Raw genomic sequence first — 18,041 nt, forward strand, 5'->3', positions numbered from 1 at the left:
GCCTGTGACGTTTCCATCAGTGATTGTAGCGACCGCAGCGTCAACGTCACGGGGTCTCATGCTGCATTCAAGTGCTCTTCGGATTGTCCGCGATGTGAAGACTTCAGTGTTTTCACGTGATTGCAGGTCGGAAAGTCACAATGTTGTAGCCTCAAAAATAAAAAATAAAATAAAAACAAAAATAAAAAAGCGTGGATGCTACTAAGAAGATGTGTGAATGTCTCTTATGAGTTTTATGCAAGCAAAAAGTTGATGTGCAATACGTGAATGAATAAAAATAATCTTTAAATTTACAAAGACAGATTTAAAAATACTTTTTTACCTACTGCAATTGCACTTTATAACGACTCCCGTTAAAGTAAGGACAGAAGACATTTAAACTTTTAAACTTTAGCCTGAGCTGCATATATCAAACTGTATTTTGCACCTGTATATTTGCACACTTGACTGCTTTTTTTATAATAATTCTTTATTTATCTATCATACTATGCACTGGCAGAGCTAGTACTTTGTACTGTTATCTATGAGTAACAGCTACTTATGCACATGGACCATCCATACCGCTTTTTTTTATCCTGGCTATGTATTGTGGGCTCATGTTTTTTTGTATGGGTGGGATATGTATGTATATATGTGTTGTGTTGTGTGTTTGTATGTTTGCTGGCTGCTGGAACATCTACATTTCCCTGCTGGGATGAATAAAGTTGATCTTATCTTATCTTTATCTAAAAACATATTTTTTCCAGTGTTATTAGAGTCAAGTGCAAAGTGTTTTTACAACTCGGGAACTCGTTTTTCCGATGTGTCTGACACCACGCGAAGGCACCATCAGGAAAGACGATAGACACAGGAAAGATGGTCGCCACTGTATTAGCTTCAATTGATACTCTTCTTGCTTCTACTGTGGGATATTAAAGCAAAACAGGTTAACGTCGCTGTTTAAAAGAGATATGCATATTTATCGAAATATATTCATCTCAGTAACTATGGTCAAAGTGTTTACTAACTTCTAGCATGCATTTACAACTTGCTTGTTGGTTCCTGTTTGCATGCTGGTAAGGCATGTGTGCAGAAGTTACTTAGTAAACAACAGTGAGAAACAACTCTTATCTGTTGACTAACACTTCCTGTTGCTTTGATGCATTTTTTACAGAACTGCAATACAATAAAATACAGCATAGGGACTCAAATATTCATATTAATCAGGCTTTTGTTTGCTCATTTTTTTTTAAATTGTCAGTGTGCTTAGCAGAAATTATATTACCCCAATCTAAATCAGTATCTTTTATATATTTTCTAGCTGTCATGGAGAACGAGAGACCACAACTGACTCCGGAGCAGGATGCCCTGGAGCACATATTTGCTTGTAAAGACAAACCCTTCCTGGAGGGGAGGTACATTGATGCCTCTAAAGGTAGGAGGCATTGCTACAATAGCAGTCTCTATGTTGATTATTATGTAGGATTTCATGCAATTTACAATCAACTCTGATACTCATTTATTCTTTTTATCCAGGGAGAGGACTGTTCACCCTCAAAGCCATTGACCCATCCATGTTTGTCGTTGAATATCGAGGGAACATCTATTCTGTCAAAACCACAACACCTAAAAAGGAATGCCCTGATTCGCTGATCAATTATTTATTTGAGTTTTCATGGAGTGGAGCACAGTGGTGGTAAGTTGTTGACTTATATTTTATGTGTTTTAAGAGTGGTCATTAAAAGAACGATTAGATTTTCATTAAGACGCCTTTCACTCGCAGCATTGACGCTTCAGCCGAAGACCGGACCCTCGGTAGACTTGTGAATGACGACCACATCAGCCCCAACTGTGAAATGAAGAAAATAGTGATTGAAGGAAAGCCACACTTGTGCCTGTTTGCAGTGAAGAAAATATCTTTAGGACAGGAGATAACTTTCAATTATGGGGACTCGTCTTACCCCTGGCGTTCCACGGTAGGTTTTTAAAGCTTTGTAGTCTGCATAAGAAGTTTCAAGGTTATTTACGACCAAAATGGATGCAGATATATTTGCAATGGTGCCAGAACAACGCCTGGATCTATTTTAATTGATATTTCTGTTGATCACATGATAACATAAGTGTCTCTGTCCACTTGGTCTTGTTCTTGAGTGGGCTTAGGATGTCACTTTAACTCAGAGTAGGTGATCTATGAACGCTTCTGTGAGGACATTTCATTTGGGTTAACTTTTGCAATCTCTGTGGACGAAGTGGTATAAAAAATGTCAATCGATCTGTGTGTTGTAGTCAAGACCACACTAATCTAGACCAAGACATACCGGAGACCAGAGTGCTCCGAGACCGAGACATTTAGGGATCCAGGCCGAGACAAGACCAAGTGTCTTGTGGTCAGATTTAAAATCCAGAGTGCGCTCAGTCTGCGACTGAGACAAGACAGAGGAAACATGCTTTTGACTCTGAGACGAGACCTTAAAATAGAGACTGGTCTCGAGACTGCTTCAAAAAAGAGAGGCTTGGGGGCGCTGGTGGCGCAGTAGTTTGTGCATGCACCCCATGTATGGAGGCATTGCTCCTCCAAGCGGGCGGCCCAGGCTCGAATCTCACCTGTGGCTCCTTTCCCGCAAGTCATTTCCTACTCTCTCTCCCTGATTTACAATTCTATCCACTGTCCTGTCTCTCCATTAAAGGAACAAAAAGCCAAAAAATAAATCTTTAAAAAAAAAAAAAGAGAGAGGCTTGAATAAATTACAAGTGACCCATTGTGACGAGGCCAATTCAATCAACCAAATTATTTACAGAGCACCTTTCAGACAAATCGATGCAGAACAAAGTTCTTCACAAGGGAGTGGAAAAGTGATTTTCTTTCTTATCGATCGATCTACAGGAGTCCTTTGATGGATCCAGTTCTTCATACACTAACGTTTGTGCTTCTACTTCTACACCAAGAAATAAAGGGGTATGTGACCTTGTTAACTGCTTCAACAAACTGTCTTCATTGACTCAAGGAAACTGCATCATAAATGCTGTTCTCACACATTTCTTAAGATCACTCATGTATGTTTATAGGAACTTTCTTACCTTGGGTTGTTTCAGATGTGGTGTCAGGTTGATCCTGTTTCTTCTGGAAGGAGACAGAATAGCTGTTTCTTGATTAAATAATAATCTTTTTAGTCCTTTCTCATTGTTGGTGTTTTTGTGTTTCCAGCTTGAAGACTGGGAGGCAGCGTCCTCTGACAATGATGATGATGACCTACGTGACAGTGGACCAAGTTGTGACAGAGACAGTTTTTCCAACACCAGCAGTCAGATGGATTTTGTGGATGATTCATCTTTAAGAGATTTAGTTTACCCTGAAGAGATGACAGGGAAGTCAGCGATGCCTCCAGCCAATGCTTCATGCTCCCGAAAGGACAAGAAGGCTCCTTTGAGCTCTGATAAGCCCGACGCGGATGGAGAGTACGCCACTAAAAGTTTTTGTTATTTTTGTGGTAAAGCTGCTAAAAAAATGGCACGGCATCTTTCGAGGCATGTTGAGGAAGATTCCAAACTCGCTGAAGCTTTTTCTTTACAAATAAATTCAAAGGAACGAAATAGGATACTAGCGGATTTTCGTAACAAGGGGAATCACAAACATAACCAGGAGGTGTTGAAGAATGACAGTGGGGCATTAAAATTGAGAAGAAGACGGAAAAATAAGGGGTCCAGTTCTAAAACATTCCTGCACTGTATGTATTGTAAAAGCTTGTTGATGCGTAAGGAAATGTGGAGGCATGTGCGCAGATGTCCCGCGAGGAGCACATCCGACTCTGCAACAAGTGGCAAATCAAAAGTCCTCGGGGCCATGGCTGTCGCTGAGGCTCCGTTAGCTCAAAATCTATCGGCCGATGTGAAGAAGATACTCTCAGATATGACACAAGACAGGATTGCATTCGCAGTTCAAAATGATGTCCTTCTTATAAAGCTGACTGAGCATCTGTCTGCCAAGTATAGAGATGATCCAGATAAACGCCAATACATCAGACAGACGCTGCGGGAAATGGGACGACTTTTGTTAGCACTCCATGAGAAGTCAATATCAAGCTACCAAGATGCAATCAAACCCACTAACTTCTACAAAGTTGTCGATGTTGTCAAGAAACTCGCTGGATTCAACGTCAAGAGGAAGAGCTATGAGAAACCAAGTCTTGCTTTGAAGTTCGGATATTCACTTAAAAAAATAGGTGCCATTGTTGCTGAAGCAGAAGACTTGGACGAGCAGATGAAAGGGGACGCTGAAAGATTTGTGAACATGTGCACAGAGGAGTGGACGGAGCTCGTCTCCCGCACAGCCCTCGCATCGTTGAAAGGACAAAGAATCAACAAAGCGTCTACGATACCGTTCACGCGTGATGTGCAGCTTTTCTACAGGTACATTGAGTCAGCATCAGTTTCTGCCGTCAAAGGCCTGAAGAGCAAAGAAAGTAAGCAGGTCTACACCGCACTGTGCAGAGTGACTCTTGCACGAGTGTCAGTCTTGAACAAATGTGCCCCAGAGGTTTCAAAAATGACTCTGAAGGCGTTCCAGGAGCGGGACGACAGTACCCAAGTGTTGTCCAAGCACTTCATCAGAATAAACATGGAGAACATAACCGGCCAGAACATTTCTCTCCTGCTGACTTCTGATCTTGTCAGCGCAATAAACCTCCTTGTGAGCAAGAGAAATGCATGCGGGGTACACAAAGACAACCCTTTCTTGTTTGCAATGCCGAACTCTTCACCTACAAGTCTTTTCCACAAAGGACACAACATCAGGGCCTTTTCAATTCTGTGTCGTGCAAAGAACCCAGAGCATCTCAGGGGGGTGCATTTTCACAAGCACATTTCAAGAGTCTTCCAAATCCTCAACCTGGAGAATGACGAGCTGGACCACCTCGCTAAACTGCTTGGCCACAACATCCGGGCTGACAGGGACTACTATCGGTTGCCGGAGGCAGCTGTGGAGCTCGCAAAAATAGCAACTCTCATTGTGGCGATGGAGAAGGGCTCTCTTGAAAAGTTCAAAGGGAAATCTCTGACCGAAGTTGAGATTGAGGGTATGTGTCCAGTGTGGTGCAGTTCTGACCTGCACATGTTTATGTCTTTAAATCAAAAACTTCCTTTAAACTATAAAAGGAAACTTACTGAATCTTGTTTCTTTGTTCAAGATGAACTAGAGCCAGATGTGGAGCAGGTCAACAGTGAAATCAGTGATGCTGAGGAGGACGATGAATTATCTGATTATGAGGAGAGCTGTAAGTCGAGAAGATGATCTCTCAACTTTGCTATTATCTGTAATTAGGGCCTGAAGCCCTGACAAGTGCGTAGGACCCTATTGGAACCCTAAGGATTATTATTATTTTTCCGCGTCTTTCAATGCGTTTTTGAGGACCTCAACGTACGTGAAAACTCACCAAAATTGGAAAGGTCATCAGGTCTGGTGAAAATTCGATATTTTCGTTTTTTCGTAAACACAGTTCGCAAAATGTCTCGCCCCCTTTTAGCTGCACACAATAGGTTTTTTCACCTACATGCATGTAATTTTTTTTTTTACACCTACAAAAAAGTCAGAGGAAGTAATTGTCTCATGTAAACAGGAAGTCCACTATGATTTTTTGAATGTCAAAATATCGCGCATTTTCACCGTTTACAGGATACCTATTTGAACGAACTTGTCTGAAAGTTATTTCGTCAAAGGGCGTGGCGTGCGTTCAAAGTTTCATGTGCGTTTTGGCAAATTGCCAAAAAAGTAAATGCTTATAACTCTACTCTGCAGTCTCACCAAAAAATTCATGCATGATACACGGCCCGACCTGAACACATCCATGATTTAAATTTTTAGCTTAGTCACGGCGCCACCTGTTGACAACAGGAAGTTACTGCTTTTCAGTTAGCATTAGCCATTGCTACAAGGTAGCTCATTTCCCACTCAAACTTGGTGTGGACCATGCAAACACCTTGGCCGTACAACACTTTCAAGCTCAAAGCTCTACGTTTAACGCTCTCGCCACACGGATGCATCATTCGCCATCAAACAGGAAGTGGCTGTAACTCTCATGTACTTTGTCTGATCTTCCTCAAATTACACAAGTATAGTCAGGGTTGGCCTCTGAACACAGAAATAACAATAGTCAACTTTAACCATAGCGCCTCCTACTGCAAGGACTAAGTACTACACAATGCTCAATTTGCTCCAAATTTCATAGCTATCATGATAGTGCCAGCCTGAACTTCTCTATGTAAACATTTTCTGTGATCTTCATTACGTTGCCTATTTCAACATGCCAGTACTACCACTTTTACACAAATTGAACTGCACGGCTTGCTGCTTAGCCACGTTCCGCTGCTGCTGCACTCCTGCGGTTGCGACACACCCTGACATGCACACCGGGGTGCGAGGGCCCTTCATAACCACTTGCTGTTTTAATTTTCATTGTTTGCCTTAAGAATCTGAATCTAAAGAGTCATGAATTATGATCCCATCACTCCCAACTGTGAAAAAAGTGATTGTGAGTGTAAGCCACCTTTGTGCCTGTTTGCAGTGATGGAAATCTCTCAAGCTGAGGAGCAAACTTTCAACAATGAGGACTCCTCTCATTCATGGGGCTCAGCGGTAAGTTTATGTCCTGCAATTTATTTTACTTCAGATTTGTTCTTCTTGTTTTCTTACAGATACAGATTGTTCCATTAGTTTATTGTTAACACCCCTCCCCCACTATGAGTGACAACATATTAGAATATTCTCTTTATATTAAGTCTGTATCGCAAATTTGTACAAACTCAACGTAGTTTGTCTAGATCCTTGCTTGTTGTTGTACTTGCACAAAAGTGTCTGCTAAATGAATTTAAGAATTGTAATTAAAAGATCTTTAAATTATGTCCTTTGTGATATAAATTAGAAAAACTGGCTTTTACATCTTCCTTTTTTTTTTAACGATTGCAGGAATCCAACAAGGAGCTGAAGAAATCCCGACCAGAAAGAAAAGCTGCTGCGGCTTCACTAGTGGATAAAAGTGTAATTTCTTTTTAGTGGTTTCCATTTTTAAATGTTTAGAAAAAACATCAGCACAAACTTTTAAATGATAAACAGCAGCTTAAGGAAACAAATAAGCCAGTGTTTCAGAGACACATGTGGATCTTAACCATTTTTAAACCCTCAACAAAAAACATATTTATTTGAAAAATTATGAACTGAAAAGAAAATGTAGTTTTCTTTCATCAAGATAGTAAATGCCTCATGTATAGAGGCTGCAGTCCTCAAAGCGAGCAGCCTGTGCCTCCCGTTCTCCCTTACACATAAGTCCATGAGCCTTGCCTTATTATTTACACTAACCGACTACGGCTGGGACAAAATATCAATACAGCAGAACATCTCTCGTCATAAGTCTTATGATACAATTATCAAATAACTGGTATCAAACAAAAAAACTATTTATATTTATTACCCAATTTCACTCAACACATCTCCACCTTGTTACTTCCTGAAGTGGGGCCTATGACATGAATGAGGGTAACATGAACAGAAGTGAATTAGCCAAAGAGAGAGAGAGCGGGATAATGTTAGGCTGCAGTGAAATTAAGTTTTATTCAGCCCACAACCGAAAAATGTACGACAACCGACACCAAATTGCCCTGAATAAATGTACTAATAATAAACTTATTTATGGGTATTTAGTATTCTTTGGTTATCAGATATCGTGTATCTGGTTGGAATGATTTATCATTGTGTGGGTTTTACATCGTATCGTCCCTAGGAAGCATTAGATTCACACTGTTTTTTTTTCATGTCACGTTGAAAGATATTTCATGTTCATAATTCTAGGTGGAGGACTCAGGAGGATCCACCAGCTCTGCTGAATCCTGCAGTGATGACGAGTTTGCACCTGACAGTGACGCAAGTAGCGATGAGAGTTCTAAACTCAACGTCAAACGACCGGGTCTCAGGAATACATTAGATCGAGCTGCTCGTGCAAAGCGGCGGGAGGATAATTCTTTCTCAGTTGAAATGCCCAAAGAACAACCAAAGCGCTCCACAAATTACTGTTACATCTGTGGGAAAGCTCAGCGGAAGTTTTCTCGTCATCTGTTCAGCCATAGACACGACGAGCCCGAGGTAGCTGAAGCATTTGCGCTGCGCAAGAACTCAGTGGCACGAGCTCAACGAATAAGGGAGTTACGAGACAGAGGAAATTCTCAACATAATGAAGAGGTTTTGAAGACTGGCCTCGGAGAACTGAAACTGAAGAGGAGAAAAACGGACTTGTTCACTGTTACCAAAGCGTGCCTGTATTGTAAAGGCCTATATAGTCGTAAGGAGATTAGGCCACATATGCAAAAGTGTCCGGTACGCAGGGCCTCAAAACCTCCAGAATGCAACAGTAAAGTCTTCATGCTGGTTTCCTCTGTGGAGTTGAAAGACAACTCTGAACTCTCAGCAGAACTGAGTGCTGTGATTGAAGACATGCCCAAAGATGAGATTACATCTGCAGTTTTGAATGATTCCCTCCTGATGCTGATGGCGCAGTATTTCTGCCACAACAACAAAAGTGCAACCATCATGAAGAGGCTGAGGGCAATGGGAAGTCTTCTTCTAGTGTTAAAGAAAACGTCCATATCAAGCTTCAAAGACGTACTGAGTCCGGAAAACTTCAGCAAAGTCGTCGAAGCTGTCCGAGAGCTCTGCGGTTTCAATGAAGAGAATAAGACTTGGAACCGACCGACTGTGATAGTCACAGTAAGATATTCTCTCAAGTTGATTGCTGACATCAACTACGCAAGGGCGCTGAAGGAGGGTAATGATAAACAGAAGATTGGTGAAGCAGCGACATTTTTGAGTTTGTGTAAGAAAGAATGGTGCGGTGCCTACAAATTGAACACCTCGACGACGGCAATCATACCCTTCATGCAGGACGTGCAGCTCTTCTACCAGTACTTGGAGAAGACGGCGGCTTCTGCCTTTGAAAGTCTGACTAAGTACGAATGCGCTCCGGTCTACACTTCGCTTCTCAGATTGACAGTCGCTCAGCTGTCAGTGCTTAACCGAAATGTGGATCTGGCTCGTGTGACACTCAAGTCTTTCCAGGAGAGGGAGGAGACTGAGCGTTGTGAGGACCCTGCTGTCGGCCAGTCGCAGGTCGACCAGATCCTCTCCGAGACGTCGGTGAAGATCAATGTGATGTGTGACCACATGGGCAGAACAGTTGTCATGACGTTGACCCCTACACTGATTGCTGCATTAGAACAGCTTGTGAACAAGAGAGAAGCGTGTGGCGTTCATACAGCTAACCCCTTCCTGTTTGCGCTACCTGATGCAAAATGTGCGAGCTACCTCAGAGGAGGCGTCACCTTCACGACCACTGTGGCACGGTGCGGCGCAAAGAATGAACCGATCCTCAAGTCTGTGTGTTTTCGTAAGCACCTTGCAAGAGTCTTCCAGATCCTCGGCCTCTCAAATGGTCAGCTCGATCAGCTAGCCAAACTTCTAGGCCGTGACATTCAGACCGACAGAGAGTATTATCAGACGCCAGACGCAGCTGAGGACCTCGCAAAAATCTTTGAGCTCCTCTCAGCGGTGGAGAAGGGAACCCTGGAAAAATACCAGGGAAAATCTTTCCAGGAAATCGAAATAGCAGGTATGTGTTCAGTTTAGTTTTCCCATCAACGTGCAAGCAGTCTTCTTTTTCTTCTGTGGCTCCTGCACGCAGATCGCTGCAGGAGGCCACATTTTGATCATAAAATATAAATTTTTATGTTTTTTTTATTTTTATTTGTTCGATTCTGGAAGATTGTGTTCATTGGACTATGATTGAAAACCATTTCAGCCAGTTGCATTGATGCACTAAAGGTTTATGTGTCTTGTTTGTTTTTTGAAGATGAGTTGGAGCCACATATTGAGCCGGTCAACCCCAGAAAAAGAGACGCTGAGGAAGACAAAGAAGAATCAGAAATGTCCTTTCAGATGAACGGTATGTGATGGATATCAACTCTCAGTTGTCGGTAAAATGCCAAGTCGTTTCCCATCCAGGCATTTTGAGTACCATTGAATCCTTTTTCATCTCATTGAAAAGAAAAAATCCTGCACACTACTCTTACTGGCATCATCAGAAGTATCCTATCCTGGTATCCTTTCTACATTAACATTTTTCTACTTTCAGATTCAGAAAATGGGACCGACATTTCTCAGATCAGAACCCCCAAACCAAAAGGTAATTAATCGAGGAGCACCACTTTATAGAATATTGGTCGACATGGATCTGTTATGAAACACGCTCCAACACATGAACACAAAAAGAGAGAGATGAGAATTCATTTGTTAGTGTGATAGGTTTGGAGATAGTTTAATTTTTGTGCATATTTACTTTAAGGGTCCAATCTGGAAGATATCTCCTGACTGAAATGATAAAGTGATCTTACTATATGATCAGACATTAAGGAAGCATGCTATGTTGAAGTGCTGGCTTCTCTGACAACAATGCAGCAGCCAGTATGTCCTCCTTCTAACTTTAGATTCTGGTCCTGAATGCTCTGGATTTGTTTGGACCAGAGAAGGTAGGCGGTTTTAAGGCGACCCACACGGCTGTTTTGGACGCCCCTCGGTTTGCCAGATATGAGAGCAGTTATCAGGTCAACAGGTGTTGCAGTGATGGAAGCGGGCAAGAGAAGTGGTTCAGATAGAAGTGATTGTACCCACACAGTCCGATGGTTGAGGCTGGGAGTCAGGGATGTCGGGTGGTAGTAGCGCCCGATCACCTCACTGAAGGTTGGGGGAGCTCCATCTAATCGAGAGCTGAAGGACTTTTGTCTCATACATTTTTGATCACTCAAAAAATTGCGGTCCATCTTATTCGCTGCATCGGGATTCACACAAACCAAGGGCTGACTTTTCTCTGAGTATTGGACAAAAGAATGTCATTAATGTTCTCTCATCGCTTTTCCTCTATCACATCTAGGTCGCTTGTCTTTAGAAGGATCCTCTTCAAGATTGGAATCACCCAGCAGTTTATCCAGATCTGGTCGAGGCAGAGGGAGGGGCAGGGGGAGAGGTAGTGGGAGGGGGAGAGGAAGGGGGCGGGGGAGGAGGCTGGAGAGTGAAGATGAATCTGAGCTGAGTGATGAGAAAGATGAAGAAGTGAACTCAGAGCCAGATGACAGATCTGAGAAGAGAACTTCAGCTGCCAACACACCTCAGAGAACATCGTCACATAGCAATGACAACACGTCCAACATGTTCTCCAGTGACGACGACGGCGGTGATATGAACGATGACTTTGACATGGACACCGACGAAGATATTCCCAGAAATGAGAAGAACGATGGTGATGAAGACACACGCGGCTCAGCAACAAAGTCGTGGTTACCGGGTTTAAACGATGATGAAAAACAAGACGAGGCCGGCTCTGATGCTGAGAAGAATGACAGAGCAGAACACGAGCTCGACGCTGGAAAGAACATGGACACTGATTCAGAGGAGCGCATGGAGGCGGGTGGTCCAGACGATGACGAGGAACCAAGTGGCTTGATGGATGTGGACAGCAGAAGTTCCTCTCCCATCATCAATAAAGGTAAATTAAATCTGATGAATGAAAGTCAAGCGATCACTAAAATCCTTAAACATAATCTGTGACCATGAATGTCTGTATGAAACACAAACAAACCCCTCTCGTTTATGTTGCGATATCGCCAGTAAATAACTATAAACTCTTAGTTACATGAGAGGAAATGTCGTTTTAAAAACTAAGTCTTGAGAATTCATCCTCCAGAGAAACTCTTCGGCCGTCATTCCAGTATTTAGTGAGTAATTTAAGTAAATATTTGTTGAGTTATTTCCTCAAATGCAAAATGCAAACCCTCATGGCAGCACTAGAGGAAAGGTCAGGGGAACATTATGGCTGCTGGCTTCATCTTCTGGATATCATGAATATTTGTAAAATATAACATAATGTACTCCTGATCTGCTTTTTCATTAAATCTGCACAATAGGAGAAAAATATTCAATGTGTGATTACATTGATTAATAATGAGGTGCAATAAAAAAACAAATACTAAAGAGTTAGCTCTCTGTGGCTCTAACTATAAATCCCAGATTATTTGCTGTTTTTCATGTTTTATACAATACCTGTGTTTGCAAATGCCCAGTGACATAATTGTTTTTTTTTTGTGCAGCTTTTCTTCTGATAAAAAAGTCACACAGCCGTATTTGTTTTTATTCATCACAGAAAAGAAGAAAGATATTTCTGCTGCAGTGACCGGGATGAAAGAAGTGAAGATAGTGATCCCTAAACTGGACCTTGTAAGTTTCTAATTTATTGCCTTTTCTTCTCATATTATTATTATTAAGAAGTTTGAGGAGGGGGAATTTTTGTCTTTAGGTTTTAAACTGTTATGAATGCTTAAAGACGAGCATGTGAGACATCTGTGACTGTTTTATTCTTCTTCTATTTTTTGTCCTAGACGAAGTTGAAGGCTCTTGTTCGACTCTCCCAGTCGTCACCTGCGAGTCAACCAGCTGCAAAAGATCAGCCGATTCCCACTGACAGTAAACGATCTCCAGAAATGTCGACGTCCACAAACACAGAAAACACACCGAGCAGTGAAAAGGTAAGAGGACTGTGAAATAATAAACTGATTATTAAGGATGACAGGTTAGGTTTAAGTTATTTTGTCAGATGAAATTGGAAAACATTTTGTCTTTCATGTTCTCCACCTGCGTTCTTGCTCACAGGAGATTCAGATGATCTGCTCTCACTGTCAGAAGATCATGACGAAGGGTCAAACAGCGTACCAGAAAAAAGGCTTCACAGACGTCTTCTGCTCCAAAGACTGCCTGTTTGAAAAGTTCCCCATAAACAAGCCAGTCACCAAATCCTGCTTTTTCTGTTCCAGGTAAGTTTGAGACAAACGTTGTGTCATCTTCAAGTACGACATGCTGCTCTTAAATGTGGAAACCTGGGACATATTTAATCAGGTTGTAGCACCATAAAACCCTCACAAGGTCATAATCATAGACAGAAAACGGTGGGATATTGTCCCGTAAATAAACCTTGTGGAGTGCTCTTCTGATTGAAAGAGTCCTATATTAAAGTTAAAGAGTGACCAGCAGAGCCGAGAAGTCAAGAAGCCAAAATATTTTCATGAAAATTGTCAACATTTTTGAAGCCGAAAACTGTATACTTCGCTGAACTTGATAGAAATCATCTAGCAGGAAGACAGTTTAACTTTTTTTATTTCTTGGGGAACAACAGAGTTGACTTTATGGTAGTTTAACATTTCAAACTGCTTTTTGAAATTAATGTAGACAACAGCTGGTTTGTTGTTGTTTTTTATTACTTAAAAAACAGGATCATTGAGCTGTGATCACAGAGCCCTCTAATAGAGGAAAGTATCGTTGGAATGACACAGAATAAATTATATTAGACATTTTGGCGGCATCGTTCCCTTCAGTATTCAGTAAAACAAGAATAAAGCGATTCACCTAGCGTTAAAATAAAGGCTTTTATGTGTCGTCTTGACCCTGATTATCTCACTCTCATCTCATTTGATCTGTGTTCACGTTGTTATTTTGTTTATTTATGTAACCACATTAAAAGCTGATGCAAACTGTCCATCGTATCCCCTCTTTATTTAAACAGTGCGATAACTCGGCTTTTGGACCTCATCATGGCGGCTGTGGACCTAAAGGGAACTATGAAGGACTTCTGCAGTACGACCTGCCTCTGCTCTTTTAAGTCCTCAATTAAATCCGCCCAAACACTGCTGCGCGTCTGCGGCATGTGCAAAAAAGGCTGCTCTGTAAGCAACATATTTCTACTTTAAATACTTGTCATGAAAAACTGTTTATTTCACTGCGATCTCTTTGCCATAATCTGTGCTTCTTTATTGGTCTCTTCCAGACCAAATGCGGGTTAATGGTTAAGAACGTCCTCTACAGGTTCTGCAGCGACAACTGCCTCGAAGATTTCCGCAAAGAAAACAGCGCTGCGTGTAAGAACTGCAGCTCCGTCTGCTACAAACCGCTCAGGCTGAACCTGGAGGAGGACACTGAAGACATCTGCAGTCAGGAGTGTCTGGAAGACTTCAAAAAGGTGGAGTAATCTATCGACTGATAGATGATATGGATATGCCTCTGGGAAAGTGAGGCCATTTTTTTCTTCAGTTATTCCGGTGAGCCAGTGGTTTGCTTTAAACATCTTCCAGCTAGTGTTGTAGTCCAGGCAACACTGACTGAGACCCCAAGACATACCCGAGACCAGAGTGCTACGAGATAGAGTCAATACCAAGATATTTAGGGATCGAGACCGAGACAAGACCAAGACCATAAATATCAATGAAAAATCATGGTTTTTGTGTCACTCACTTAGACCGTAACACTGAGAAGGTTGCGGCTGTAACTAGGGGATAAAAATCAAACTACAAGCAGGAGAGAGGAGAGGTGTGTGTGTCTGAAGGACAGGAGCAGGAGGAGGGCAGACGCGTGTGAAATATAGATATGTCAAAGACAAGAAGGTTATTAAAGAGTCTCAACCCAAAAGCAGACGAGTTGTTTTAAGGCTGAAAACTGAAACATGAACATTTGTGAACAGAAACATCTACAGCTTAATTCTTGTGTCGCCCAAACTCGAGTGGATGCTATAGCAACGTTTTCTGAAACTTGAACTGAAGGAGCTCAAAACAAGACACACAAGTGCTCTAAATGTTTTTTTATATATATACTGCTCTTGCCTTAATCAACTTCTTTCTTTTTCTACTTTATTGCAGGGTAACCAGACACCCAATCCGTGCACCTTGTGCCACATTTCCCGGCCGGTGTCGGACATGGTGACTCATCACGTCGCTGAGAACGTGGTGGAGCTCTTCTGCTCTGGCTCCTGTGTGATGTCATACAAGCTACAACCGGAATTTGCACGCAAGCTTCAAGGTACGAGACAGGAAGTTTCACACGGTTTGATTTTTCTTTTCACCCTGATCCCTTTCCCCCGTCTTCATACCTCATTCTCTCTTCGTTCTCAGACTGAAAGTAGTACTTGATAAATTAAAAACAAGGGATTTGGTTGGCCTAGATGAGTTGCTTAAAGTATAAGAATAAAATCCAGGGTGTCCAGATGAGGATTACATCTGTGAATTCAGGCCAATCAGACTCTTGCACATTTTATCCCCCATCCTCCAAGTATGAGCTACAGTATATTAATCTGTGACATGTATTAAATAATTATTAAAATGACTTTATATCTGCTTACAGCTCCATTAGAGTGACGGCTAATCTGTCACTCTGCTCTCCTTTATACTATTAATTAAATGTTCATAAGGTGCTTGTGAATACTGAAAAAATTCCTAGGTACATTTAATTGCAGTAAACTGTATCAGCTTGTGATTCTGCTTCTAGAAAATAAAAGTGCAGACCATATGAAGAGGAAACACGGAGGCCTGCAGTCTGAACAAGTAAGAAATACGGTGAGTTTATTTCATACAATAAAGAAATGTGATTACATGATACAAAGCAGACAGGGTTTGTTCAGATATATATTGTTTTAAAGGTCACATATTCTCCTCCTCTTCAACCAGTTTAAATAAGCCTCAGAGCTCCTCAAAACATGTGTGTGAAGTTTCTTGTTGTAAATCCACTCTGATCCTGTATTTGATCATGCCTATAAACCCCTCTATTTCAGCCCTGCTCAGAACAGGCTGTTTCTGTGTCTGTACCTTTTAAATATGTAAATTTGCTGTGTCTGACCACGCCCCCTCTCTGGAAGGGCTTGGGTGTCTCGGGCTTTCTCGCTCCATTGTTTACGGTGAGAAGGCAGACTCAGAGGGCAGAACAAACACCTAGCTGTGGGAGTGTCACCCACCTGGGGGAGGAGTTACTGCCCTTTGTGATGTCATGAAGGGAAAATCTGCGAATGGCCTGTTTGAGCACACATTTTCTGAAAAGTGGAGCAGGCAAAAGACAGAGAGGATGGACTTTTCTCATCATTGGGGGGTTTGTAGACAGACTAGAGACACATATTAGTGTTAGAAAAACATGGTGAAGTGGAGTTTGAATAATATGTGACCTTTTAAGTGTAGCTACATACAGTTATATTTGATTTAGCACATCAGAGAGTCAACAGTTTGTCTGATTGTATCCTTGTTCAGCAGGGTTAAATTTGAACTTCCTTTTAAACACTGTTCAGTAACTGTTCATCGCCCCACAGGAGGATGAAATGATGCCTTCAGACTTGGCTGTAAACAACAGTTATGCATCTCCAGCTGCTGAAACAGTCAACGTACCAACAGCGGTGTACTCGGACTCGATGACGCATTGTGGCATCTGCGAAAGGAAACTGCGTGCAGGTCGGAAAGTTTGCCTCCACTGTAAATCCAAAAAGAATCCAGCCATCGAATTACTCAACAAACAATGCTACAACTGCTCAGAGTAAGTTCAGGATATTTACTTTTTATATTTTTTTAGGATAGGTACTGCTGTCTCGCCACGCCCCGCCTCCCTAGAGTCGATGCTCATGCAGGTTGCCATGACGCGGACACTGAAGCTCTGCCATGTGAGAGCAGCAGGACAACTTTTGCACAATGTTTGATGCTAAAAGTGATAGATGGATAGATAGATAGATAGATAGATAGATAGATACTTTATTGACCCTGAGGGAAATTCAAAGCATCCAGTAGCAGGTTACAAAGATGTACATGACATGAGACATTTGTTAAAAATTAACCACAAAACCGACGCCCCCCTCCCGTACATATATATTAACCCGAAAAAAATATTGAAGAATACCCCTAGATGAATCAAAATTTTTAGCAATCTTTAAAAAGAAGAAAATTATCAAAAAACAGACATTAAATAAGAGTCAGTGCAAACATTAAATAATTGAGGTTAGCATTAAAGTGGGAAATGGAAAGAGGAATATTTAGTCCAAGAGTCACTGTGTGCAGGGCGCGCTGGTGGCGCAGTGGCAGGGCGCACGTCCCATGTGTTGAGACTCTCGTCTCGAGCGGTAGGCCCGGGTACGTTTCCACCCGTGGCCCCTTTCCGCATGTCATTCCCCGCTCTCTCTCCCTGGTTTCCGACTCTATCCACTGTCCTCCCTCTGAATTAAAGCCCAAAATAAATCTTTAGAAAAAAAAAAAAGAGTCACTGTGTGCTTTCCCCCTGCCATAACCGTGAGGTGTTATACAGACGTATGGCCAGGGGGACAAAAGAGTGCAATCCATTCTTAGTGAATTACCCCTCTTTGTGTTAATCTGTATATCATTTTTCTCAGTTTAAATTCATTATGTTTTCCTTCTCTCAGGGTGATATTGCTCCCTTGCAGCATGATCCTGGCTCCTGTGGATGATTCAGGAACTATGAAGGAACTGTGCAGCCCCAAATGCCTCGCCTCCTTCAACTCCAAGAAGGCCAAAGTTGCACCAAAACCGCCTCCGCCGCAGTGCAAGATGTGCAACAAAGCCTGCATTGTAAGGGAACATACGGTTTAACTGTAGTTGTCCAATAACCCAGCGATTTTAATGAATTTCAATCTGGTATTGAGCAGATATATAAATATGTTATAGGCTGTCCTGCATTCAAAAGGACAAAACTAACTGATTAAAACGCGGGAGATAAATATAACCAAAAGCCTTATTGTTTATGAAATAACTAATATGACAAATATGAATACCTGCAGTAAATTACACATGCTCTCTCTCTTTTCAGCCTCAGAACTCAAAGCTGACCCTCGATGGTTTCAAGCACACAGTTTGCGGCGACGCCTGCTTCACCAACTACCACCAAGTCAACAACTTGACCGTGGTTACCTGCGACATCTGTAGCTCCGCCTCCCTCCACAAACACTTCACCGTGAAGACAGAGGAAGGCAGCAAATCCATCTGCACTGACGAATGTCTGGTGAAGTTCAAAGAGGTACTGAAAGAGGACGTAGAGGTCTGTGACGGTGCTCAGGGGTCCAGGTCAGGATAAGACAAGAAAGTTTGATAAAGAGACAACTTGAGAGTTTTCAGCTCTGATTCAAAAGGCTTCATCAGTTCAGTTTCTTTAGAACCGAAGATGAGCAGCA

At 41.9% G+C, this 18,041-nt stretch overlaps 2 protein-coding genes across 2 annotated transcripts in view; both read left to right on the top strand.

The window, feature by feature from the left end:
- Positions 1-1,304: 1,304 nt before the first annotated feature.
- Positions 1,305-7,630, top strand: LOC136177117 (uncharacterized). The gene is made up of 8 exons (XM_065948293.1): positions 1,305-1,414; positions 1,516-1,675; positions 1,763-1,955; positions 2,864-2,935; positions 3,185-5,051; positions 5,163-5,249; positions 6,537-6,607; positions 6,938-7,630. Exons 1-8 carry the CDS (start codon positions 1,306-1,308, stop codon positions 7,022-7,024), a joined length of 2,646 nt encoding a protein of 881 aa, XP_065804365.1. The 5' UTR covers position 1,305; the 3' UTR covers positions 7,025-7,630.
- The window catches only part of LOC109994078 (uncharacterized), a 32,385-nt gene continuing 21,842 nt past the window's right edge, over positions 7,499-18,041 (top strand). The window contains exons 1-15 of the mRNA XM_065948399.1: positions 7,499-7,504; positions 7,817-9,626; positions 9,867-9,959; positions 10,149-10,199; positions 10,944-11,555; positions 12,210-12,283; positions 12,445-12,591; positions 12,716-12,876; positions 13,623-13,782; positions 13,884-14,075; positions 14,749-14,908; positions 15,374-15,441; positions 16,182-16,402; positions 17,277-17,442; positions 17,681-17,887. Of these exons, the coding sequence (XP_065804471.1) occupies positions 7,499-7,504; positions 7,817-9,626; positions 9,867-9,959; positions 10,149-10,199; positions 10,944-11,555; positions 12,210-12,283; positions 12,445-12,591; positions 12,716-12,876; positions 13,623-13,782; positions 13,884-14,075; positions 14,749-14,908; positions 15,374-15,441; positions 16,182-16,402; positions 17,277-17,442; positions 17,681-17,887 (4,128 nt within the window). The remainder of the gene's footprint in view (positions 7,505-7,816; positions 9,627-9,866; positions 9,960-10,148; positions 10,200-10,943; positions 11,556-12,209; positions 12,284-12,444; positions 12,592-12,715; positions 12,877-13,622; positions 13,783-13,883; positions 14,076-14,748; positions 14,909-15,373; positions 15,442-16,181; positions 16,403-17,276; positions 17,443-17,680; positions 17,888-18,041) is intronic.

This window comes from Labrus bergylta, chromosome 19, assembly GCF_963930695.1.
Source record: "Labrus bergylta chromosome 19, fLabBer1.1, whole genome shotgun sequence".
Lineage (NCBI taxonomy): Eukaryota > Metazoa > Chordata > Actinopteri > Labriformes > Labridae > Labrus > Labrus bergylta.

What these genes read in the sequence shown, in the direction of transcription:
- LOC136177117 (XM_065948293.1), top strand. Translation starts at nt 1,306, where the DNA reads ATGGAGAACGAGAGACCACAACTGACTCCGGAGCAGGATGCCCTGGAG. An exon ending in GTACATTGATGCCTCTAAAG is followed by an intron (nt 1,415 to 1,515) that starts GTAGGAGGCATT and finishes CTTTTTATCCAG; the next exon opens with GGAGAGGACTGTTCACCCTC. An exon ending in GACCGAAGTTGAGATTGAGG is followed by an intron (nt 5,052 to 5,162) that starts GTATGTGTCCAG and finishes TCTTTGTTCAAG; the next exon opens with ATGAACTAGAGCCAGATGTG.